Source organism: Lineus longissimus, chromosome 12 (assembly GCF_910592395.1).
Source record: "Lineus longissimus chromosome 12, tnLinLong1.2, whole genome shotgun sequence".
Classification (NCBI taxonomy): domain Eukaryota; kingdom Metazoa; phylum Nemertea; class Pilidiophora; order Heteronemertea; family Lineidae; genus Lineus; species Lineus longissimus.
Window position 1 is genome coordinate 50,148 of NC_088319.1, and position 25,995 is coordinate 76,142.

The 25,995-nt window shown below is 44.4% G+C and overlaps 2 protein-coding genes and 1 long non-coding RNA gene across 4 annotated transcripts in view; 2 read left to right on the forward strand and 1 right to left on the reverse strand.

Annotated features, from left to right (window-relative positions):
- LOC135496853 (ATP-dependent translocase ABCB1-like) overlaps window positions 1-3,445 on the forward strand; it is a 44,206-nt gene extending 40,761 nt beyond the window's left edge. Inside the window, exons 25-28 of the mRNA XM_064786407.1 lie at window positions 4-201; window positions 1,305-1,508; window positions 2,307-2,453; window positions 2,947-3,445. Of these exons, the coding sequence (XP_064642477.1) occupies window positions 4-201; window positions 1,305-1,508; window positions 2,307-2,453; window positions 2,947-3,147 (750 nt within the window). The 3' untranslated portion in view covers window positions 3,148-3,445. The remainder of the gene's footprint in view (window positions 1-3; window positions 202-1,304; window positions 1,509-2,306; window positions 2,454-2,946) is intronic.
- A 94-nt stretch (window positions 3,446-3,539) lies between these two features.
- On the reverse strand, window positions 3,540-11,962 carry LOC135496855 (phospholipid scramblase 1-like). Of its 2 annotated transcripts, XM_064786413.1 has the most exons (9): window positions 11,836-11,962; window positions 11,148-11,288; window positions 8,165-8,293; window positions 7,703-7,780; window positions 7,209-7,285; window positions 6,738-6,868; window positions 6,352-6,472; window positions 5,853-5,955; window positions 3,540-5,404 (listed from the first exon to the last, which is right to left on the reverse strand). In XM_064786413.1, the coding sequence occupies exons 2-9, from the start codon at window positions 11,278-11,280 to the stop codon at window positions 5,283-5,285; spliced, it is 894 nt and encodes a 297-aa protein (XP_064642483.1). In that variant the 5' UTR covers window positions 11,281-11,288; window positions 11,836-11,962; the 3' UTR covers window positions 3,540-5,282. The 2 variants fall into 2 exon arrangements, with proteins under 2 accessions (XP_064642483.1, XP_064642484.1); XM_064786414.1 differs by lacking the exons at window positions 11,148-11,288; window positions 11,836-11,962 and adding an exon at window positions 9,172-9,231.
- Window positions 11,963-18,985: 7,023 nt separating this feature from the next.
- Window positions 18,986-25,671, forward strand: LOC135496660 (uncharacterized). Its single transcript, XR_010448707.1, has 3 exons — window positions 18,986-19,178; window positions 21,828-21,964; window positions 25,582-25,671. It is a non-coding gene; the product is annotated as an uncharacterized LOC135496660 (long non-coding RNA).
- Window positions 25,672-25,995: the final 324 nt, after the last annotated feature.

The following is a 25,995-nucleotide window of genomic DNA, read 5'->3' on the forward strand; positions in this document are numbered from 1 at the left end:
CAGGGCGACCTGAAAGGAGATATAGAATTCGCCAAGGTGAGCTTCAAGTATCCGTCGCGACCAAACGTGCGTGTCCTAAAGGAAGTCTCCTTCAACATCCCGGCCGGGAACACCATTGCCCTGGTTGGCGCGAGCGGCTGTGGGAAGAGCACAATGGTCGCCTTACTACAGAGGTTTTATGATCCGGAGCAGGGAACTATTGTAAGTATAAGGCAAAAAAATGTGATACCTTTTTTTAAATCTTTGTAGCGTTTGCTTAAAATCAATTCAGTCTCGGCCTCGCTAAAAATGTCCTCTTGTTGCTGGATTTCATATAACATTTTACAACATTGTACGATAATCCATTGAGATTCTCTGATTCTCTCTTTGGATCGATCGGTAAAACTTACTTTTAACACTTTCAGCGCCGAACCTACGTGGCCCAAACCCCCCTCCCCTTTGAGCTGGTATCGGAGTCTCGTGGACTTCATGAAAGAACTACGCCATCGCCATCTTCAGGGCAAGAAAGGAACTGAAAAGACAAGAAGAGGTCTTTCCAGTTCCTCCCTTGCCCTGAAGATGGCGATGGCGTAGTTCTTTCATGAAGTCCAAGTTCTGAACTACGCCATCGCCATCTTCAGGGCACGGTAGGAACTGAAAAGACCGTTGTCTTTTCAGTTCCTCCCTTGCCCTTTTTCAGTTCCCCCTTGCCCTGAAGATGGCGATGGCGTAGTTCTTTCATGAATTCCGTGAGACTCCGATAACCTGCTCAAAGAGGGGGGATTTGGGCCACGTAGATCTACGTGGTTCGGCGCTGAAGGTGTTAAAAACGTCCATGGCCCAGGCAGATCTATGAGGACACAAACCCTCTTCCAGCCGGTTATCCCTGCCCTGAAGCCATCAACGAGAGAACGTCACGATCGCCATCTTTAGGGAAATAAATACACTGAAGCGCATCGACTCGTGCTTTGAATGGAGTGCAGAGTAAAAAATTTAAATGACTTGGATAGATTATCCAGTTACTCTATCGAGTACTTTTATTGTCCGAGGTATAGACGGTCATAGTCTTTTTAGAACTTTATACCATAATCCGCCAAAATACAATAGGGCCGGACATTTTTCACATGGGGTCAACCTCTACTATTGGTTCTGACTGAGGTGAGCTTTTGGACAACATTGTCTGTTCCTGGAGCAACTCCCGTACTGTATGATCAGTCAGGTGCCGTCACCACAGATTGGTATTTCTTGAGAGCGTTGGTCCTGGCCATGTAAAAGAAGTTTTCTTAATTCGGGAAAATCTAACATTTTTGTATGTCACCTTCCAGAAACTCGACAACGTAGATATAAAGGAGTTGAATATAGAATGGATGCGGTCTAACATCAGCGTGGTGAGCCAGGAACCTGTCTTATTCGACATCTCAATCAGAGAGAATATAAGATATGGCGTCCTGACAGAGGTCGACGACCAGAAAATATTCGATGCGGCGAGATTGGCGAATATTCATGACTTCATTGTCTCTTTACCAGAGGTGCGTATAATCATGTCAGGCTCTTTACCAGAGGTGCGTATAATCATGTCTCTTTACCAGAGGTGCGTATAATCATGTCTCTTTACCAGAGGTGCGTATAATCATGTCTCTTTACCAGAGATGCGTATAATCATGTCTCTTTACCAGAGGTGCGTATAATCATGTCTCTTTACCAGAGGTGCGTATAATCATGTCTCTTTACCAGAGGTGCGTATAATCATGTCTCTTTACCAGAGGTGCGTATAATCATGTCTCTTTACCAGAGGTGCGTATAATCATGTCTCTTTACCAGAGGTGCGTATAATCATGTGATCCAATGATGTTTCTGTTGTTGCATCCATCCGTCCGTCTGTTATTTTGACTGGTACAGAGGATACATAGTATTCGTGCACTATTTCGGAGGCGAAACATCACCCTGATAAGGATACATAGTATTCGTGCACTATTTCGGTGGCGAAACATCACCCTGATGATTCGCGTGACAGAATGCGCATCATCTCTATTAGGTAATAGGTCTGACACCCACTTCCTGTTCCCACGATAAGTCTGGGTCGCGATGTGAGCCGAACAAACATGTCCCTGGCTCCCTTGGTATTTACTTGTGATTTCTCATGAGGTCGAAGTCATAACCTGATAGTATTTGAGGACAAAGACACAACCTGAAGGCTAATGAGGACAAAGACACAACCTGAAGGCTAATGAGGACAAAGACACAACCTGAAGGCTAATGAGGACAAAGTCACACCTTGAAGGCCGGTTTATGATCACTCCAGTGACATTTTCCATTTTTTGTTGCAGGGTTACGACACTATTGTTGGTGAGAAAGGCACGCAGCTATCTGGTGGCCAAAAGCAGCGTGTTGCCATTGCCCGGGCCATGGTCGGCAACCCACGGATCCTTCTGCTGGATGAGGCCACATCAGCCCTCGACACGGAGAGCGAACGGGTAAGACGGACCGAGAAACTTGGCTCTACTGCAGGCCTGTACCTGGGCATTAATACAACAGACATATCCTAAAACAATTGGTTTCAATGCACCTCGATTAGGCCATGTCAGATTTGGTCTCGCAAGTGTAACCGCTTGGTTTGGTGCAGATATATACAAAGAGCAGACAATGTCACATTTCATTGGGTACTATAGAAACTGATGTCTCACAGACTATAGCCCGTTAGCAATGCTTGTATAACCAAAAATCACTCAGGTGGAGCCGTCATCTCGACCCAAACCTCGTCCATGAAGGAGACATCCATGTTTGGATCATTGCCATGCCAGGCGCTACTGGTTAAACCAACCTTGACACTAAACCTCGTCCGCATACTGCGTGTGTTTGGATGGGTTGATAAAAGCCAATGGCCACCACTGGGTTTATAGTAGGTATGTGAGGACAGCATCAAGCCGCGGGTTTTATTCTTAACCGTTTCTTATTTGATTTCCTCAGGTTGTCCAGGAGGCGCTCGACAAGGCACGAGAAGGCCGCACGTGTCTCATCATAGCCCATCGCCTGTCCACGGTCCAAACTGCCGACACCATCGCTGTGGTGGATAACGGCCAGATAGTGGAGATGGGATCACCTAACGCCTTATTGGACCAGAAGGGGGCGTACTACACCCTCGCCAGCGGACAATTAAATTTGGTGTAAACTGTGTTCTTGAATAACCCGAATGGAACCGGTGGGCAAAGCTTATTGAAGATTGAATGACAGCAGTGTCTAATATTAAGATAACGAATAATGAAGGTCCCGGTAGGAAGGGCCGGGAACCATTGTGTGAGGGGAAACGTTTTCTGGGCCACCCTGTACAACTGTTTTACCCAATGCAGTGAAAAGTAGTTAGAAAAGTAGTTAGCCAGTAGCATACGCACCTTAAGCTTCGTGGTTGTCATATCATAGCTATGGATAGATTTTCTAGTAACGAAACCAGTAAATAGTTATTGAAATAGATTTTCGTTTTTCATTCAGTGATCCCGCAAATCGTGAAAACGCTGAAAAAACTATCTCGGTTCGCAGTGTGATATAGCAAAATGGGTCATGAGTTTTAACAACATAAATTATCTATTTATTGCATCCACGGTTATTTACATAAAAAAATGGCCAGGGCCATTGTGCTCACCTCATGTGGAGGAAAGATGGATAAAGAGCATGGTATTGTGTCATGTAGTGTTAGGTTTGATGTAGGTCCAAGCAATTACAATTTCCCCAAAATGGCCAATTTACAGTACATTCGACCTCTGTGACCTTGAAAAGTAGGTCAAATCAAAGAAGACCCGGGTGACACATTGAATGGTTGTTAGAATTAGATGTACCTATGATATAAAATTGGTGCCAATCGGGCAAGTCATTACTAGGAATAATGGCATTTTGAAGAATTTAGGATTTGGCCCCCTCCCTGGAGGCCAAACGGCAAATCAGATCGCACCAAACTTCGGTACCTGAGATCACCTGACCAAGGGGTACATGTGTACTTAATTTGTGATCAATAGTCATTGCAGTTAAGAAACGTGCCATAGTTACGGCCTGACGGCGAATTTATGCCATTTGACCTCTGTGACCTTGACAAGAAGGTCAAATTAAAAACCTGTGTGACATATACTGTATGGTGGTTAGATGTACCCATGATATCAAATTGGTGGCAATCGGGCAAGAAGTTAAGGAATAATCACATTTTTAAGGTTTTTGGATTTTGCCCCCTGGTGGTCAAGTGGTGAATCATATTGGACCAAACTTTGGTCCCTGAGATCACCTGACTAAGGGGTAAATGTGTACCAAATTTGGTATCAATAGTCATTGCAGTTTAGAAACGTGCCATCGTTACATCCTAACGGCCAATTTACACCATTTGACCTCTGTGACCTTGAAAAGGAGGTCAAATCAAAAACCCGAAGGATATATGATGCACCTTTGCTAGAAGTACCTACCATATTTTTTTCAAAATTTCCCGACTACTATTAAGGGAGATATTGCATATTTTCACTTTTAACGTTTGGCCCCCTGGTGGCCAAACCATGAAACGAATCGGACCGAAACTTGGTCTCCAAGGTGTCATTACATAAGGGTACATGTGTACCAAGTTTCAACTCAATAGCTCTAACAGTTACGAAACGTGCCCTGCTAACGGACGACGGACGACGACGACGACGACGACGACGACGACGGACGACGGACGCCACGGTATGGGATAAGCTCACCTCTGCTAAGAGGTGAGCTAAAAACTATGGCACAAAAATTGATAATTGGCAAAGTTGTGGCCACGTAGGGCCAACGTCAATGGGACGTCCATTATATGTGTGTTCATCCCAATAGCAAATCTACCCGAGTGCGATTTCGGAGTCCGCCGAATACACAAGTGATGGCATATTACCAGGAAACCCACGAGCCCACCGATGAGGGGGTTACGAGGGGTTTGGCCGGAGTCAGATCAACCTATTGATACTTTTGCTTTATATATTAACCATACTAAGTGAGGAATTGATACTAAAACCCTACGGATTACATCTTTCGCCTTATTCTGTTTTCAGTGCCAATCGTCATGATCTCATTTACTGACGTATATGTCAAATAACCAAATGTATAGGCCTATACCCGGTTTATATGATGTCTAGATTCCATATGATAAAAAGGTCTGCTTGTAGTTTTTCCTTCGTTCTTAAAGCTGAACGAACGGATATGCAGCTCCTTGCACGCTTTGAGTGGTTTGATTCATTTGCACATCAAACTCAGCGATGTGCACCAAGTTCAGCGATATGGACCGTTCGGCGGTATGTGCACCGCGTCCAGGATCAGTGATATGCACCATATCCACCGTACCCCTGCCGGTTCTGCCCCTCGAAGAGCATGAAGTCGACGAGGAAGGCTCCTCCAAGTAAGGTCGCTTTCAACTTCACATCGAGATCAATGGGAACTGAAAAGGGCAGCAAGACTTACACAAACTCGCGCAGACAGCCCGACAGGATTTCCGTAGCATGCACTCACAGCGGGTCAGTTGGCCACCCCGATTGCTTATCCCTCTATCCCTACACTCTAGACCGAGGTATGTACTGTACATATGTATCAGATAAATCCGTGAACTGACGTTTGGAGGGTAGTTTGGGGTACTCCCTACAAATCGTTCCGTTTCTTCAAAAAGTCTCGATTGGGGATCGATGGAATGGCATTGCAAGATAGCTTTGATTATAGTCGGCAAAAGGTTTTAGCCCTCCGAGGTGGCGGCAACGGACGGTGTGCTGCCATGGGAGTTCTGCTAGTCAAAAAATGACTGCACATGTCATTTATTGGGAACACACAACAGTAGCGTTGTGCAGATGCTTCGGGCTACAAGAGCCACTTATTTTGGCAGAAATTGTACTTACAGGACAAGCAGTAGTTGTCCGCATTCGTGAACATTTCTCGAGCCATTCCACCCCACTGTTTAGCTAGGGAGCCCACCTTCCCAGAACCATCATTGGTAAGAATCTAAAATGTAAGAAAAAATCATTTGCAGATATTTGTAAAAAAAAAGTTCACATTTTCTAATGCCGATCCTCCAAAGCACATGTTGATTTCTCAACCCTCCGCGCAGTAGCTTCTTTGCAGCCGAACATGATCTGTCCACATCAAACGCAAGAGTACCGCTTTTAGCGGAAGGTATGTTCACATGTCCAGGCAGTACAAATATCTTATATTGACAAATCTCTTGATGTCACTTTGGAAAATCCGTTTCCTAAAATCAAATATCGTCGTGTTTCCAAGGCAGACCTTTCAATCATCCGAGCAGCCTGCCCCGGCAAGTGAAAACGGTCTGAATAACAAGAAAAACCGCCAAACCGCCAAACTGTGCGCTCATTGGTAAATTCAACTTCATTCACTTACATCGAATGGAATGTCTTTCGGGCAACAAATCCACTGGCAGACGCAGCAATCTCCACGGATCTCGAAAATCTTATTTTTGCCTGCGTCCATCACGGACCAACGCCGGTCACAGCAAGTACACCTGAAATCGAAATTGTTTAAATATTAACGATTAAAACCCGATCGATGAGGAATTCATTTTGAGTTTCCCACAGGACAGTACTTGCTGTCCAATACGGTCTTTTCCGTATGAAATCGACATTGGACCAGAAACTCAACATTAGAACTAGATTGTTATAACGGCCCGGTGACACCCATAGTCCACTGAGACGTAAAGGTTGAGAACAGCGACGTATCAAGAATCCTTCTACGTTTACGGATATGTTCTCAACCTCCCTATTACTTACTCCTGTGCTACATATCCAACAATCTGGCCAGGGGGAGCCTCTATCGCTATATCCATTGAACACCCGTCACAACATGCGCAGCACTGCCAGCCTGCGCAACACTTGAACGGCCTCACCATGCGTATCACTTCCTGAAGAAGAGAAATCGAATTGAACAGGCGGGTTTTTAATGCGGGTGATGCACCGATTCTCATCAAGTTTCCGTCATGTTCCCGACAAACGCCCGCAACGCCATGGAGTTCTACTGCGTCGTTCCGCGATAGAAAGACGTCACGTAATCCGGGGGTGATAAAATAAACAACAGGCTAAGTATACATCTAAGCTGTTGGGTGGCAATGGAAAATGGCGTCTTTTGAAGACGGGAGCATTTAGGCAAAGAGTGCAATCGGAGACAAAGATCTATCGTATTTTTCAGTGGGGATCAATAGACTTGGTACTACTGTGGCAATGAATACTCATCTAATGACTGACCTGGCCCATATTGTCTGTAATGTGCATGGTGAAGCCCCTGGCTGGCCCACAGCATTGGCGCTGCATCACCTCCGATTCTGGAGAAAAAAAAGAAACTACGTATTTTTATAAAACCATGGGAGAAATGGCGAATGATGCACAATACCCTATAAGAGGTGTGTAATGTACGTGTGTTAATTAAGATAAACTACATCTGCTATCGTAAGGCCCATCGCGTGCTTGTCGCTACAGGGTGCTGCTGTGGAGGTGGTTTGGGGTTCCACCCGCGTCGTCGTCCCCTTTAAAGCAATCAAATCAGTGGCGATCCGACCGTAAAAAATGCGACGGAATGGTATAATTGCAGGATAGTTTTTGTTTTAGGCAAGTGCCTGGTTCCAATTAAAATAACTTTTTATTGATCATGCATGACTAGGGAAACTACGGTCAAGGTGGAATAAATCTTTGGATGAGCAACAACATCAACGCTCTTTGACAGGATTGAGTACAGTAATGACCTTCTTGTGCAAAGTAGACCTGTTGACCCATCGAGTTGGTGATCCTGTACTTATTTTTGCACTCCCAGTTCGTAAAAACTGAAAAAAGAACGGTTGTATCTTTGTAATGTTTCCTTCTAGCAAAACAAAATCCAAAATGGCTGACAATGCGACCATTCAAGGCTTTCTCGTCACTTCATAATCAAACTTGTACATGGGGAAGGATGCAGTATAGCACATCTATTACAAAACTCCGAACTCACAATGTTATATCTGGCTTCTTAAGTAGTATGTATGCTGCCATTTCCTTACATTATCTTAGAATCATTTGTTATTTCAATTAATATAAGGTTTGTCTCAGTGTGGGCCCATTTAAGAGTCATATCATTTTGGCCATAGCACGCTCAACATGGACAGAGAGGTGTAAGAAATCTCAAGACCAATATCATGGACCACAAATTGCGAAAATGGTGTAATGCTTACTTTCTAAGAGTTCAAACGATTGCATAATCAGGATCTGGTCGACCTGTTGCAGGTATTCGAGTCCCGGGATGCTGCAGTTGCCGCCTGGTCGCGGCATCCATGTCACCTGGCCGCGCGCTGACACCGCACCTTCAATTAAGATGGGAAGAGTGTATTGGCGTGGGAACCAGTCGGTTTGAGTTTTGATTGATCCAGGCAGAGTCTTTCAAAGATTCCGATCCAGCTTTCTCTCGAGCACCTTTATTGTCCAGATATTCTCTGCTGTATTTGACGCAATAAACGATGTGAAAAGTCTTTTTCATATTGTTCTGGCCAAAGGTACTTATGTGACCAGATCCCATTTACAAAAAGATAGTGGTGTCGCACAACACTAGATTATCCTTCGGTTAGGCCTAACCAATGCTCTTTCACGGTGTCAAGAAAAACCGGTCAACTATGACACCGGCTGCCCATGCAGGGATGTGTGACATTACTATTTGTGATCATACTATTACAGTTCAGTGACAAGTGGTCAGCCAAGTTCCTTAAGACAGCTCTTTCTGAAAACACTTTAGTAGCAGCGGATTGATTAATTTTTCCCATTCCCGACCACAAAATAAATTACTGTCACCAGAACCGTGACACCAATTGTTTTCTTGGCAGGAAATTTCCTCTGGAGAAGTTGGTTAAGATGAAAGGAAGCCATTTGTGACAAGGCAGCTGCTCATCTGGTCAGCAGCTCCGCAAACTATATTGTTTACTGGCGGTAAAGCATGAGAAGTATCATCAGGAGTAGGCCATACCTCACTGATGTAGGGCCGCTTTTCTGAAGTAGAAAGGGTGATTTGACAGTTTTAGCAATCTCGACCCCTAAAGGCTAAGCATACCGGCCCCAGTGCTCTCGATACACCATTAGCATGTACACAACTTTAGGAAGAAACGATGTGTCATGATGACTCTAAGAGTATGGCGGTAATGGCCAAGGCTGTGTCTGAACCAATGGTTGCCGGCCAGCGTGTGATTCTTACCTGGGACCTGTGATTGGTTGGTTGAGACCTGCATGGGCATCCCTTGACCCTGGGAGTATGGCGGTGTCTCTACCATTGGTTGCCGGCCAGCGTGTGATTCTTACCTGGGACCTGTGATTGGTTGGTTGAGACCTGCATGGGCATCCCTTGACCCTGGGAGTACGGCGGTGTCTCTACCATTGGTTGCCGGCCAGCGTGTGATTCTTACCTGGGACCTGTGATGGGTTGGTTGAGACCTGCATGGGCATCCCTTGACCCTGGTAGTATGGCGGTGTCTCTACCATTGGTTGCCGGCCAGCGTGTGATTCTTACCTGGGACCTGTGATTGGTTGGTTGAGACCTGCATGGGCATCCCTTGACCCTGGTAGTATGGCGGTGTCTCTACCATTGGTTGCCGGCCAGCGTGTGATTCTTACCTGGGACCTGTGATTGGTTGGTTGAGACCTGCATGGGCATCCCTTGACCCTGGGGGTATGGCGGTGTCTCTACCATTGGTTGCCGGCCAGCGTGTGATTCTTACCTGGGACCTGTGATTGGTTGGTTGAGACATGCATGGGCATCCCTTGACCCTGGTAGTATGGCGGTGTCTCTACCATTGGTTGCCGGCCAGCGTGTGATTCTTACCTGGGACCTGTGATGGGTTGGTTGAGACCTGCATGGGCATCCCTTGACCCTGGTAGTATGGCGGTGTCTCTACCATTGGTTGCCGGCCAGCTTGTGATTCTTACCTGGGACCTGTGATGGGTTGGTTGAGACCTGCATGGGCATCCCTTGACCCTGGAAGTATGGCGGGGTCTCTACCATTGGTTGCCGGCCAGCGTGTGATTCTTACCTGGGACCTGTGATGGGTTGGTTGAGACCTGCATGGGCATCCCTTGACCCTGGAAGTATGGCGGTGTCTCTACCAATGGTTGCCGGCCAGCGTGTGATTCTTACCTGGGACCTGTGATTGGTTGGTTGAGACCAGCATGGGCATCCCTTGACCCTGGGAGTATGGCGGTGTCTATACCAATGGTTGCCGGCCAGCGTGTGATTCTTACCTGGGACCTGTGATTGGTTGGTTGAGACCTGCATGGGCATCCCTTGACCCTGGGAGTATGGCGGTGTCTCTACCATTGGTTGCCGGCCAGCGTGTGATTCTTACCTGGGACCTGTGATGGGTTGGTTGAGACCTGCATGGGCATCCCTTGACCCTGGAAGTATGGCGGTGTCTCTACCATTGGTTGCCGGCCAGCGTGTGATTCTTACCTGGGACCTGTGATGGGTTGGTTGAGACCTGCATGGGCATCCCTTGACCCTGGGAGTATGGCGGTGTCTCTACCATTGGTTGCCGGCCAGCGTGTGATTCTTACCTGGGACCTGTGATTGGTTGGTTGAGACCTGCATGGGCATCCCTTGACCCTAGAAGTATGGCGGTGTCTCTACCAATGGTTGCCGGCCAGCGTGTGATTCTTACATGGGACCTGTGATGGGTTGGTTGAGACCTGCATGGGCATCCCTTGACCCTGGAAGTATGGCGGTGTCTCTACCATTGGTTGCCGGCCAGCGTGTGATTCTTACCTGGGACCTGTGATGGGTTGGTTGAGACCTGCATGGGCATCCCTTGACCCTGGAAGTATGGCGGGGTCTCTACCATTGGTTGCCGGCCAGCGTGTGATTCTTACCTGGGACCTGTGATGGGTTGGTTGAGACCTGCATGGGCATCCCTTGACCCTGGAAGTATGGCGGTGTCTCTACCATTGGTTGCCGGCCAGCGTGTGATTCTTACCTGGGACATGTGATGGGTTGGTTGAGACCTGCATGGGCATCCCTTGACCCTGGGAGTATGGCGGTGTCTCTACCATTGGTTGCCGGCCAGCGTGTGATTCTTACCTGGGACCTGTGATTGGTTGGTTGAGACCTGCATGGGCATCCCTTGACCCTGGTAGTATGGCGGTGTCTCTACCATTGGTTGCCGGCCAGCGTGTGATTCTTACCTGGGACCTGTGATTGGTTGGTTGAGACCTGCATGGGCATCCCTTGACCCTGGAAGTATGGCGGTGGTGGCCCAGGCTGAGTCTGTAACATCGGTTGCGGGCCATTGGGCTTTCCTGGAGCTACTTGATTCATGGTAAGACCTGGAAAGATGAAGAAGAATATAGTCGATGATGTGGGAAGTTGAAGGAAATAATCACAAGACTCTTGTGCCAAGTGCCTATGTCGTTGATAATCACAAGACTCTTGTGCCAAGTGCCTACGTCGTTGATAATCACAAGACTCTTGTGCCAAGTGCCTACGTCGTTGATGTGGGAAGTTGAAGGAAATAATCACAAGACTCTTGTGCCAAGTGCCTATGTCGATGATGTGGGAAGTTGAAGGAAATAATCACAAGACTCTTGTGCCAAGTGCCTATGTCGTTGATAATCACAAGACTCTTGTGCCAAGTGCCTATGTCGATGATGTGGGAAGTTGAAGGAAATAATCACAAGACTCTTGTGCCAACCTGATTTTCCATACCCGTGTTGCAGATTTAACCCATTTTCTCGAAATTGCACCCGACATACGTGGAACTGGAACGAGAGCGCGACTATCGGTCCAACATTGACCTGACAGTGAGGTCATAACGGCATTTTACAGTTATTCTGTAAATCAGTTATCACAGCTTAGGCACTTTTACCGACTTACCTTCTTGGTTTGCAGCGGATATCGTAATATTTCAAGTGAAATCCTAGAAAATGTCGCAAAGGTATCACAACGACTTTCATGTATTTCTGATAAATTGTAAGGCGGCCTTGGGTCACGAGAATCATACGTCATGCTAGACCTTTCTTTGTCTGCTTGGCCTTCTTTTATGGTTGGCTGCTAAGTGCGGTAAATAAACACGTAAGCTTAGCCCCATATACAAACAATGTTTCATCTCAGATGTATAAATTTGAATGCAGCTATGCTTGAGGTGAAAATCATTCAATGCATTTGGGTCGTCGCGGTTTTATAACGATATAGATATAAAGGTTACGATATATGTATATATATATACGCATATATATATATAGAATATGATTGACATGCAGCTATCCCTAAAATGTCCCCGTTCAATGGCGTTGGCAAAGCCCACAAGCTGATCGAGAACGACTCCACGCCAAAGGGTTCACCTTGTCTCTTATAGCGTGTAATTCAAGAGCGAACAAGTCATTTCGAAAGAGCGGGTTACATAAATTTCACTTTTCACGCAGAAGCTGCCAGTACCAACCGGTTAAATGTTTTCATTAGGGTCTGGTCAAAGCCATGGCGCCGGTATAATGAAGGCCAGCCACGCAGATTATGGGTTAGCCATGCATGGTAGACCCATCCTATGGCACCTGTTTAATGAAGGCAATGCAGATCAGGGGTGCACCATGCATGGTAGACCCACCCTTCCCAAACAGCAGCTGCCTGCGCAGTGACTGCATCCTAGTTAAAAAACCCAGTTGGAAATGAATCTTTCCTAGCAGATGTAAGAACAGTATAATCAGGCGAATATTCGGTTTTCTGACCGCATCATCAGATGCCGTCAAGAATGTCAAGAAGGCCAAGATCCGATCTGGTGTCACAGATCAACAAGTCTTCGGTTTGGCAACTCAGGTTTGACGGACGTTCTCACCATACAGACGCGGGCAAACGGCCGGCTCCATAAACGACTATTTGGGCATCCTGCTAGCACGCTGGTGGGAAAGGTGTGTGTCATCAATAGACGCCAACCGTATGTGAGCTGAGCCCGCTGAAACCGAGCGTAAACCCCGTGGCGACGACTGCAGTGGGACACCGCAATGTGTGCGTTTGTTATCATCAAATATGAGCGCTGCCTTTTTACAATAATGAAAAAGATGGTTCCTCAAAATAGAAGGCTTTATAGATACGGGGTTTATTGGGTGAGGTTAATTGTGGTGAGGGGTTTCCGGAAGGCTCGGGAAGGAAGGAGGATACGTCGCTTCTCTTAGGGATGGAGTCACCGAGATATTTTTTTCAAGAGTTATATCTTCTACACTACTAAATCTATAGACTTCCAAGGAAATCACGGCAACCGTGCGCACTGTCTCTTTGAAACTTCACCTAACCTTTCACTACCTTTCCGTTCACAAAATGATCGATTCTCAGTCTAAACATTTGCCGGGAATGTGGACTTTTTAGCAATTTTATTCAGGAATTTTGTCTGATCTAAAACTCACGAAAATTACCGGACATTGCCGAAGTTGACCGTTTCGTGTTGATGACGTCATCAGTAGCGAGTTTTACACCTGTTTTTGGTCAACTCAACAACTTTTCTTATTCAAGTAATTTGATACTTTCCACCAGTGTTGTTGTCTGAGCTGCCTGTTCTATTTTCAAGCAACATGTTGTCACTCAAGGTGCAGCACCATCCACTTTCTGACCAGTGTTTTCAACAGCATTGAGGGGAAAACAAGCATTTTTACATTCTGGGTGGGTTGTAATGTAAAAACTTGACCTAGGTCTATATTTTAAATTAATTTGGGGCGTATTTTTGTACAAGTTGGAAATTTTTATGGCGTTTGCATTTTAGGTTTGGTGTATAAAACAGGCACATGCTGTAACCCAACCTTTAGCGCCCTCCTTGCTAAAGAGAGGCCAGTAAACGAGTAATTTTGATCTGGACTCTCTTTCCCACTGAATCTTTAGGAAGTGTTGTGGAGAATTCATGTTTAGTCTGGACGACACAGCAAGTTTAGTTCTCCAAGTAGCTCCACCCGACATCTGGTGTTATCATATCTTGCTGAAGAAAAATTGTTAATGTGGTTGTGGCTTAAGCCATACCACGGGTAACTTTACTAGTATCCATATATAACCATTACAATTACAAAGCTTGCAATTCAAAGTAAATCTTTGAAAGGTCAACATGATTCATTTATGTCTCTTTTAGTTTCATAAAAAAGTTAATCAACTCAATATCGGCACTGCTGAATAGCTTTTGAAACAATTAAAGGTCGATCGACCGCATGAGTCGGAGACCCAACCCACCTCATCACCACGGCACTATTTGGAAAAGACCCTCACGGCTGCTAAAAGAAATCAGTCAAATTTGGGTAACTGGGTTTTATATTCGGATGTGATATTACCAAGAGTGAATCGTAGTTGATAAAGAATCATTGAAAACAACCACACGCCCCAACTGGTCTAATTATTGTAGCTTAGCATTTTTATGAACGAAGACAACATAGTTAGCAACCTACGATGAGGCCACTATATTTCCACATTCGCCAATTCACATCTTGCTCTTTAGAGGGAAGGGGAGACTTCTAATGGATCAGGACGAATGCGATGCCTCCAAACTGGCACGCGGGAAGAAAACGGTAAACGACAGATTCAAAAAGAACCACAGGCTGAAGCATTGCGTTGCTGGGTCATTAACTTCCCGATAAAGTGTTCGACATTTGAAAACACAGTCCTGGTGTTAATTCAATCAGCGGTGTCAACACCAGAAACTTCGCGAAAAATACATTCTTGAAAATAACGTTTTTTAGCTGTTGAAAACCACTCAGGGTTTTTGCGGCCAACACAAAGATGCCCCTCCTGAAGGTAATTTTTTCTCTTAGCGTGACGTCATCTGAGGTCAAGTTGAATGTGCATTTTTGACAACATGCAATGCGATAAACGTCGTCAAAAAATACATTTGTTGATCAAGGTGACTTTCCTTCACACCTCACACGGATGGGTGTTCCTGGGGGCATATCACACATATATGTTTCTTGTCTCTGTAAAAAAATAATTCTGCAAACTTTCCCTCTATAAATGTGTTTTAGTGCCTTCCATAGCCCTTGCTTGAGTGCCCAGGGGTATTAAAACAATGTAAGTAGGGAAAGTATTCCCAACATGGCTGCCGGTAACAAACCGTTCATTCACACATTCTATTCGTTTAGATTCAGTTTTCAAGCTACAGCGAAGAAGAACGAATCGGTGACATATATTAAGAGGCTTTCCAAGCATGCAGTGCCAAATCTAATCATATCAAATTTCCAGGGCGATTTGTTTGCAGTTTTCATTTGGAATCTGCATTATGCGGCGAGGAGATGGAATTAGGGCAGGAGGGGGTCCATTAACAAACAATCAACTTGGCGAATGTTTCGTCGGTGGCAAATCACCCTGATGATGAGCGTATTATGTTCCACGCAGTGCCGGGTTCATGTTATCCTTGCGGAGGTTTATATCACCGCGGACAGCGCATGTTATTCCCCATTCTCCAAGCACATCCAAGGGTATCCTCACTGCCAGATTTACATTACACTCTGATCGAGGTCCCGGATGTGTCACATGGGATCAACAGGTCTACAAAGCATGCATACTCTAAAACCTCGAATACAAAGTCTCAGGCTCCGCCCCTAATCATTACAATGTAGGAGAGAATATAGTTTTCCCCAATATCAATTGTAAAGAAACGACACAATGGGTCTCTTTTATTAGAAGAAAAGGGCCTACTATAACCAGTGATGTTGATTTCGTTTCACTGTCACGACAGGATCAGAGCGTGAGTATAACACATGCGACTCCATTGGCCCATGCCATTGATAAAAGAATGATACCTGACTTATTGGCCCAACCCCGTTCAAAACCATTGTAATGAATGGGGGCAGAGCCTAAGACCTGTGTATAGTGTAGTGCTTTAGGTTGTGTGTATCCTTGGCTGATCATTCGGTATGACTCTGGTATTTTCACTCGCCTGTGATTTACTCCACGAATCGAGGAGCAGCGGATCCAAAATGGCTGCCTCTGTTGGCAGTCACGTATATGAAACAAGACCGCCATTGATTTTTTAAGCCTTTTATAGCAGTTGAATTGTCAGTGTTTGACCGCATCGCATCAAATACTGCGTGGGGGTGTGAATCTAATTCTGAAATTTTGATATGATATTCCGGAGAGTTGGATAAGTAAATGGTGAAAAGTAAAATGGTAGTTGACCACGGAAATTTTTTGATAATCGACAAATTGGACAGACGTTGATATTTCCACTCTTTTCAGCCAACTGGCAGAAAATTCTCAAACATGCCCCCTATTGCCAAATTAGCAAAATTCAAAATTAATTTGTTCATCAAATAACTTCTTTATATCTGTAGACTTGCCACACCAATTATCTTTTCAATACCTCCCCAAATATTCACTTGACAGTTAAAAACATACTCGCGTCTAATTGATAGGTCTTCTAACCTATGAATATTCAATGTTGGTCTTGTCTCATATAATGGCGGTGTAACGCGACTGCGCCGGAGTGGATCCCTCCAAACAAACAATGGACAGATGTCACAAGCTAGCATTTCTACAATTCGCGTCTGAGAAGTCACTTGGATGCGGATGCAGTGGTGACTTATTCAGTGATATTATACAAAGCAGCTTCCAACGTTTTTGTCGCAGGAAGCTTGAGAAAATGGACCAGCGTAAGAAATGCGCCACTTTGAGGAAGATAGGGTGTGTACAGTATCGTCGATGATGCTGGAAGTAACCTGCCGCGCACCTGCTACGGGAATTGTCGATGGAGTCTTCTGTCATGGAGTTCCGGGCAAACTCTCGAGATACCGTAGTTGTTCTAAAAGGCTTTTATGGTGCTAGATGTACTCTGTATTGCCAATAAGAGTGCCATTGAGATACTGAAGCCGTTCAGAAGTAAATGTCACTGTCTTTTTGAGCTGCTGCAAGGCCGATTTCTTCAAAGTTAATTTTTTTCTTAAATCGAATTTTGGGACCCAAGAGGATTTTCACATTTCAGTATGCAAATCCTCAACCTGAAATTTATGTTGGGTCCCAAAATTTGATTGAAGAAGAGCCAAACTTTGAAGAAATCCACCCAATAGTTTCTGCACAGCGGCCAATAAGGACAATGACATTCACACCTGTAAAAGCCCATACTGTAGTTGACATGAGCCGCGCTTAGTACATTTGTACATCCAAGATGTATGCATGTACATGTATGTTGACGGGATAGCTAATGCATGTACATGTATGTTGACGGGATAGCTAATGCATGTACATGTATGTTGACGGGATAGCTAATGCAACTACTCAATTTTTAATCTAAAAAGCTTTGTTATAGTGCAGTCAATTACCGCAATACTCCTTTAAGAAAGAAAACTCCTTTTCCAGGGCAATCAAAAAGAGCATTACAAGGCCAGGAAATGTCTTTGTAGTATTGTAGTCCATTACCCCCAATTACCATCTTAAAAGGTAACAAAACCCATTCCTTGTCGAGTGCATAAAGATGTGCATCGATCCGAGGAGGCGTCAACTTGAGTCAGGGCGATGATGTAATACAAGGAGCATTAGGGGATGATTCTTTCTTGGGCGGCGCCAGAGTTCGTTTTGTTACTGACTGTCACCATGAGCTGGGCTATCTAAATGGGTGAAATTTAATCAGGTTACTCTCCGGTGTGTGCGGAGGATGTCGCGTCATTATGCGATTGTCATCTTCTCCTGTTACTGTGCTAAGGTTCTCCCCACAATAAGCTCCCATTAAGTACAAACGAATACTGGCATTGGATCCGAATAGCCTTACTTAAGTGATGGCTAACAGCATTGCCTTGTCTGGCATTGGATCCGAATAGCCTTACTTAAGTGATGGCTAACAGCATTGCCTTGTCAGTGGGCGCTTAAAGCAGAGCCTTCGACTGTCTGATGTCGCGGGTTGGTAGAACTCTGGCCAATTTCACACAATCTCCACCACTAGAGCCTTCGACTGTCTGATGTCGCGGGTTGGTAGAACTCTGGCCAATTTCACACAATCTCCACCACTGACTCAGTGGCGTGCGCCGTGTGACAGAGGTACTTGGATATTGCAAGTAATGAAAACGGCCATTTAAAGCACACATCGTTTGAAAAAACCCGTCAAATATTTTTTGTTTTCATGAATCAAGGTGGTTGAGGTCGAAATTACCATTTCATGATGCTGTTTGAATGATCCAATTGCTACATTGTATATCACTACGCCATTGTACGACCAACCAACCTCGACATACCACGTCCGGGATAGTGCATTATTTATGTTGCTTGAGAACACGTGCTTTCCATTTTCAAAACAATGAGGGGCGGAAATATGGACAGGAAAGTCGGCGGATTGCGACGTCATCATCATAAAAGTGGTGAACTTTATGGCCCAGTGATCCAAAGAGCTACAATTAACGTTCAATTTGATTCGTCTGGTCTTTCAGTCTGAATTTAAAATCATGATTAAGTATCAGCGACATGTTTAAGGTGCTTGAAAATCAATTGGAGGCGGGACCTTTCCCGTCTTAATAGGTCTGATTTTATATAAATCCGATACGAACGATGTTATGTGTGTCCGTTTACGGATGAGAATACCTCTGGAAAACCTTCATTTCTTAGAGTAAAGACACTCTGTGTACACGTGGGTTTGTTACTATTGCCGTATTAATCCCTTTACAGTAGTAGGACCGAGCATTATTTCTGAGCCATTCCTACTTTTGGCGCAAGAGTGGGGGAGGAACCGGGACCGGTATAAGATATATGCTAGTAACTATCATCCGTTTCAAAGCTGAATGAGAATACATGTATTGCCAAATACACAAGTTACCAATTACAATAACGCTGCGGTCATACCGTATGTTCATTCATTCTCTTGCTCTATCAACCGTCCATCAATCACAAAGTGTTCGATTAGAATCAAGAAGAAACATTGCCATAAAATAGATACACCCAATAATGCAGCCATTCGGCCAATCCACTGTTTACGCCAAACACATATGCTGACGTCACCTAACCTAGCAACCAAATAGCCAATCATAACACTGCAAACAACCGCTCATTTGCAAAACGGCGTTCGTCCCACATGAACCCCGCATCGTGTAACAGCTATATAAGCGGCTGCTCGTCCCTTTCATCATTGTAACATATTAGACGCTTGACTTGAGACGCTCTCCACCCGGCTTACTCCGTACTCTGCAATGGCGTCAAACGTGTCGTCCGTGGTTTCTGCTGTGATTGTCTTTCTCTTGGTGCTATGTACGTTCACGTCCACTTACTCCTTGAACAGGGTGAGTACACATTTCCTTTCAAATTTTCATTATTTGTTACCATCCTCTTTGAATGTCTAAACTGTCAACGCACACAAAAGTGTTGTAAACTTTGTGCGGCTTCTTATCTAAGAGCATCTCGATTTTTAAAAACTGTCCAGATCCCTCCCCTCTCCTAAACATTGCGCGCCTGCGCATGGATGGTTTTCGGTCACCAAACCAGTGCCCATGGTCACCCCTTCCCTAAGGTGTAGATTCATGCAATGGACGTCCGTGGACGGCCGATGAATGTGCGGCTCTGCCCTAATAAATGGGCACCCGTGCTCCTGGACCTTAATGGAGGTGCGGCTCTGCTCTAATAATGGACACCCGTGCTCGTGGTCTGCCAATTGATGCCCAAATGACATTTTGTAGTACATACAGGAAGACGCTCATAAGAGAGCTGGCATTTTCTCGATAGGTGTCTCTGCTATCTCATACTGTAATGAAGGCGAACCGTCCGTGCCTCCAATATGTGCTTATTAAAGCCACCTGGAGGCCACTAATTGGGCCCAAGCTCCTGCCTATAGTCCCCTTGTGGGAACAAAAAACCCCGTCTACATGCCGCTTAATCAAGTGTTTGAACCTTCCATTGTCATGAAGCTATTGTTAATGATGTGTTTAGAAATCTAGGGTGTGATGTGCTTTGGCCTTGGCTTATAAGCCTCGTCATTCGAATCCATCGCTTTGGTCACGGGCTCCTGTGTTACAGATTAAGACCAAGCACCGAGTATTACAGAGTGAAATTGTCATCAAACTATTGAGCCAAAGGTATAGCATATCCCTGCAAGTCGAACATCCTAACTTTCATTGGCAATTGAGCGACACATCTCATTTCTTCCTGTAAGCACTACTTTCATTTCAATTGGACATCAATTGGACGCCCACGAGCCGTTGTATGAGTGGACGTCTATAGGATTCTTATTTCGGGGTTTTTTAAGTGCAATATTTGTGTGTCGTTCTTTGAACGAAAGTATTAACGTGTCGCCCTCACCCATGATATTCTCGATGTTACCGAAGTGCTCGATTGTTCTCAATGTGACGCGTCCAAATATCAGAATCCAAACAGGTAGGATTTTCACCAAAAATCGGATTCGATTAAGCAAGTATCTTTACCTTTTCGGCCTTTGCTGCATGGCGAGGTTGTTCAGAACAAGTTGGTTACTAACTAGGCATTTGGTGTTATTTTATTAAGTTGAAAGTAAGTTAAGGAGATAACCCCGCGGCATAATTAAAATCAACGCTAAATTACTGATACAAATTGTTTTGAGCAATTAGGTCCAGGTGAACTGTTCAGTAATTTTTCATTCCGGTGTTAAAACTCCTCCAGAAATCTTTCTTTTCCCTCGTGACTTGACTTGAAACACATCAAACGGTTCAGAAAAAACCAAAAGCGTGTAGTCAGTATACTTCATTCGTAATTGGCCAGTTGGGGATGCGTCCCTTGTCCCGAATACTCTTGGGGGATGCCACACTAGTCCGGAACACGGTTTGAGCGGAAATTGGATCTTTTTGCCAACCACGCCACATATGGCAAAAGAAAAGGCAAAAAGCTTTTCCTCGTCTAAGTGTTGTGGAGTTTGGGATTGACATGGCAAATTAACCTTGTTGTCTTTGATTTCGCAGATGTTGCCTTTATTGGTTATTCAGAGAATGGCTTTCATAAAATACCCGATGACAATCGCTTAAGAAAAATAACGGCAAAGTCTGGAGACATTCTCAACCCTTAGTATTCTTTCCCTTCGCGACTTGATATTTACGAAGTGTAACTGGGCTAAGTGTCGGATTCTACTACAACGGTTTACACAGGCTTTGTAAGTCAGTGTACCAATGCCTTTGAGTTATCATCATCGGTGTGGTTATTCATGTGACGGACTATATATTGTGAGCTGTTCCGCTGTTCCCTCTTCAGTGGAACACAGAATCGGACCATGTGATCGAATTCCATCACTTTTCAGGAGCAATGCGAGAAATAAACAAAAATGGTGAATTCGGGCAGTTGTTCATTATCAACAGAACTAAGTTGTGCAGGTGTGGTAGAGTTTATCCAAGGACAGTGTGTCCCCCCCCCCCCCATCCCGACTATGAAATGTATCCTGGCGGAGGTTTGCTAACATTGTGCTCTGACCAGTTGTGAGAGTAACCTGATGCTCGCCCACTCTCAACATAAAACCACCACTTTAGGCGCGAAAATGGCTGAAGATGTCTGTTTAAGTGTTGGTTCAGATGTCCTATTTCAAAAGAGAACTTGTGTTCATTCTTAACGACCATCATTAACTTTGATTGCCAGTTTCTGGGTTGCGGCTGCCTGCTGGTTTTAATTTCATCTTTCCCTGGAATAAGCCAGTCGTGATTGGTCGTTTTCAATGTGCCAACTTTAGGTTCTTGGAAAACCAGAAGAGGTTTTTGGAGAAAAATGGGTTTTTACTTCTGGTAAACATTTTATGGGTTCCATATAAAGCCGGTAAGCCTTTTTCTAAGAGAGATGACTTCTGGACAGTCAATCTGCAGCAAGGCGGCCTCGTACACTCGGACCTTCGCGCCCTGGACGCTGGACTAGCATCATGGGAAGATGGTAGTGCCACCTGCCGTCACACAAGCACATTATCTCTTACCCCCCTTTCATTGTAGGAGACGCGAGCATATGGTTTAATGGATGGCCAGTGCACCAAGACAACACCGTGCAAGTGGACCATCTGTCCGTGGACAATTAGTCCAATATCACAAGAAGCCGACTTTATTTCTGAATGCGAAACTGTTCAAAATGAGTAAGTATCTCGTCATTGGAACATTCATTATCGTGATAGACTACGCCTTGTAAGTTGTTCCGCTTCGAACATTTCAGTGTATTTGTCAGTATTTTGACTTCAGATGCTTCAAGCTGTCAGTTAACCCATGGTAACAAGAACGCCTCCAGAGGTTATGCTCCATGCAGTCTAATGACACTAAATCAAACCATAACTTTATGGTTTGTTACTTTGAAAACCCTTTTGATGAGTAGAATTGCTGACAGGATCAGCTTTTGCACGGACATAGGCCATGCAGGATGAACGAAACACTTACGGCAAAAAGAGCCGACGCGGGAAGTGCCCAAGGGATCATCTCAGTTTCGTCTTAGTGTTCATGTGAAAGAAGGTTATAAGTCTATATTGATTCATCCTGCAGAGAAGACGTAAAACCAGGGTTCTTTTACCGGCTCCTAAAATATGTGGCAAAAACGGGTAAAAGAATTTTACATACCGAATGTGATATCCAAAACGCATATTCGTTACATGCTTGCACCCGCATGGCCGAGCGAGGAGTGTCTATTTTGATCAGCTAGAGTTGTTATAAGGCCTGTTGTCGTAACAGTCGTCTCGCTCAAACCTGTATGGGAATGATCTATTCAGGAACAGAAATTAATCCAAGACATGAAGGGAGTGAAACTGGCCCGATACCTGGAAGACCATTGAAATAAATAAATAAAACTAACATTTTTCCTTTTAGCTCATTCCACTTGAAAACGATATCACTTTTTTCTCCCGGTAATGGGTTTCCTCAACTCAGTAACTATTTTTGTAACGTTTGGATGTCTCGATACTTCCTTCCAACATATGTATCTCAGGACCACATTCGTCGAGGCGGAAAGACGCACCGATCAGAAACGTTAAGGCGCCTAGTCGAAGACCGTGTTTTTGTCAATTGCGGTGTAAACGAATAAAATATTGATCTTGGCCATTTTTCGACCTTTGATGAACTGTAGCAGGTTGATGTGCCGATAAGGCTAGACGGTTGCCGGGTAAGAAAATGTGCCATACGTTGCTTTGAAAGTGGGTCTTCGTGGTTACACTTGCTTGAGGACGAGCGTGGGCGAGATGCTGCTAAAGCTAAAATAAAATGCTTTGAATTCAGCGAGTGCCCATCACGACACATAAATCACGAATATGCAACATTTATGGCCGTGCGATAAATGATAAAGACGATATAAGCGAAAAACTAATAAAAGTAAAAGACTACACTCATATAGTGACGTCACTTGTACTTTTAAGTGTTGTGTCACAGCGGATGCCGTCTGCGACGCCAAGTTATACTCTACGATGTCACACGAACTTTTTTTTCTCCATTTTTGGCCAATAACCGTTATACCATTTGTCGCATACGCACACAACTTGCATATCTGCAGTCTGAACTTTAAGGCGAGTAATTTTAATCTCGGTCGGGGGGGGGGGGGTGACCGTAAAATGATGCTTTGTTTGCGCTTTAAACCTTCTGGGTTTTCCAGTTCTACGGCTCACAGTCAGCACAGCAGTTTGACATTTATCTTTCACGATCACAGCAAACACGGCAACTTCGTTGCCCTTACTGTGTTCTCCCTATCATGCCTATGGAGAACCTGGGCGCGGGCTCGTTATCTGGGCAGTAATAAGGACTCAATCTACGAATGATTTCCCTTTAACAATATATTTCAACATCGCTATAGGTCGTTACAATCATGTAGTTCGATTGATCGATTGGTACAACTGAAAATACATAACATGAAACACGTCTTACAACATTGTCACTAGTATTCTAAAAAGAGGGAATAAAACCCTGTAAAATGAACCTTAAAATTAATCAATATTAGTATCTTGACTTCTGAAACAGAATATTTCGATTGTCGGATTATTAACTGGCTTTCAACGTTGGTAGGCCCGGCGGCCAGTGATCTATTATCGGACACTTATTTGAACATGACGCATAGCCTACGCCCCGAAAACGTTATAATAATAGGCAATTGTTGTCAGTCGAAACATATAGCATTGCTAGGGCCTCCTAATATCTCAAGTACAAAGGATTTATATCCTTAATTCATCTTAGGAAAATGAAACAACTTGGCGGGACAAACGCAGCCTTCAAACATTACGCGACATGGCTGCTTGGAACTCAAATTTCTCTGAAATTACGCAACACATTTGGGGTTCTTATACATCATTTTGATCCTTACATTACGTGTGTCCTTCTCGACCCGTTATATATGGTTCTCACACATTTACACCACCTTATGCGGTCAAAAATGCGCCTGTAAATCGGCTTGCGTCCTGCGTCTGGCAGACGATATTTTCTTCCTCTTGTTGTTGTCGCGGACCAATTCCATACTGGCCGGACATTTCCCTTACGACGTTGTCTTCGGACACGACACTTACAGCAATGTATCATTAAAACCACAGACTTCTAGAAGTCCGTGTTGAATACCTGCATATCAGAATCTGCCACAGAAGTTTCCGCTTCAGTTTCGATTTCATTTCATTGCCATTTCTTCATTTTTTTTATTTCCGACAATGCCCTCGCATTTATTGATTTGTCCTTGATATTGTTCGCAGCACAAAACGACGTCAGCCAATCAAATATCTTTATTGCTAATGACCTAATTGTACTTGTACCGTTATAGTGCTGACTCACTATCGAGTAGGCGTTATCTTGTTATGGTGAATTGACATTATCGTTGTAATGTAATTGGCATTGTCATGGTGTGCGTTATAGGGTAGTCGTAATCCGCGGATGATGGTGGGCTACGCTAGTTGTCGGGTAATCCATTGATAATGTCGTGTTATATTATTAATGCGCCATTGATGCCGTGGGGGCCGTGGGGGCGAGATCAAAGAGACACTAAGGTCGCATCAAAAATATCTTGATAACATCACCCCGCCGCAGGCCGGCAATCTTTGTCACAGTGCTGATGCGATTGGCAATAATTCAGCGAGTAAAGTCACCTGTTATTGCGACTTGGAACTGAAACAAGAGGAATGGTTTAGAACTCATGCAGCCTTCACGGCAGCCTACACGGCAGCCTTCAACAGTTTTTTATAACTCTTCCCTCACATAAAAAGATCAACCCTCTTTATATGCAGTGAGGTAGCTTGATTCTGAATTATTGCAGCGTTTGAGAGAAGCTTGTGATAAAGATCATGATTACGATGAGTTATATCACAGTTTCTGACATGTTGCAACAAGTCCTTGATGATTGTCGATGATAGGTAGCCCCAAGTTGGTTGGCTGGCATCAGAGGAGTGCTCAGCGGCATTCACTAAGGACAGAATTTTGATTTTGAATACAAATGTAACCCCCATACAAATATCAATCATACATTTAGCCACAAGAAGCAAAGATCATGCTCGTTGTTTCAGTTTATTTGTCAGAGTATGAAGGGTCGAAACATGTAAATGTCTATTGCGCAATAACGGATACAGGCAATAAAATCAGACACACTGGGATAGAACATATTGATATGAGCCTTATGTGGCCCTAGTTTGGTAAACTTGTAGTCGATATTAGTGAAGTCATTTCAAATCGAATATATAAAATGACAATTTTGTCTCCACCTACTTCAGAGAACCATACAACATGTCTTCGTATTTTGTCATTGCAGTTGCAAGTGTCCGCAATCGACCCAATGCAGGGTCTCTATGCTTATCGACCACGGCTTCTACACCAGCAAGATTCAGTGGCTTTGCATGTGAAAACACTCGGCAGACCACGCGAGTTGATGACGGATTAATAGCATAAGCAAATCACTGAATAAAGGACATTCGTGTACATAACGGTTTAGAGAGGAGGACCTACCAGAAGAGCGCTGAGAATACCAGGACACTAGGCCTAATTTGCATATTATTCCGACATTGCCAACGTGTTTCACCAAAGCCATTTCGTGGTGTTAATTAGCTTTCTCAGCACTGCGAATGCTTCTTTTTGTCAGGTCTGCCGATAGTTTAAAACTTCTCATTCTTCGATAATACTTGGATCGCCTAAACTTCGCCATTCTGGAATTTCCGAAAGCAAAATT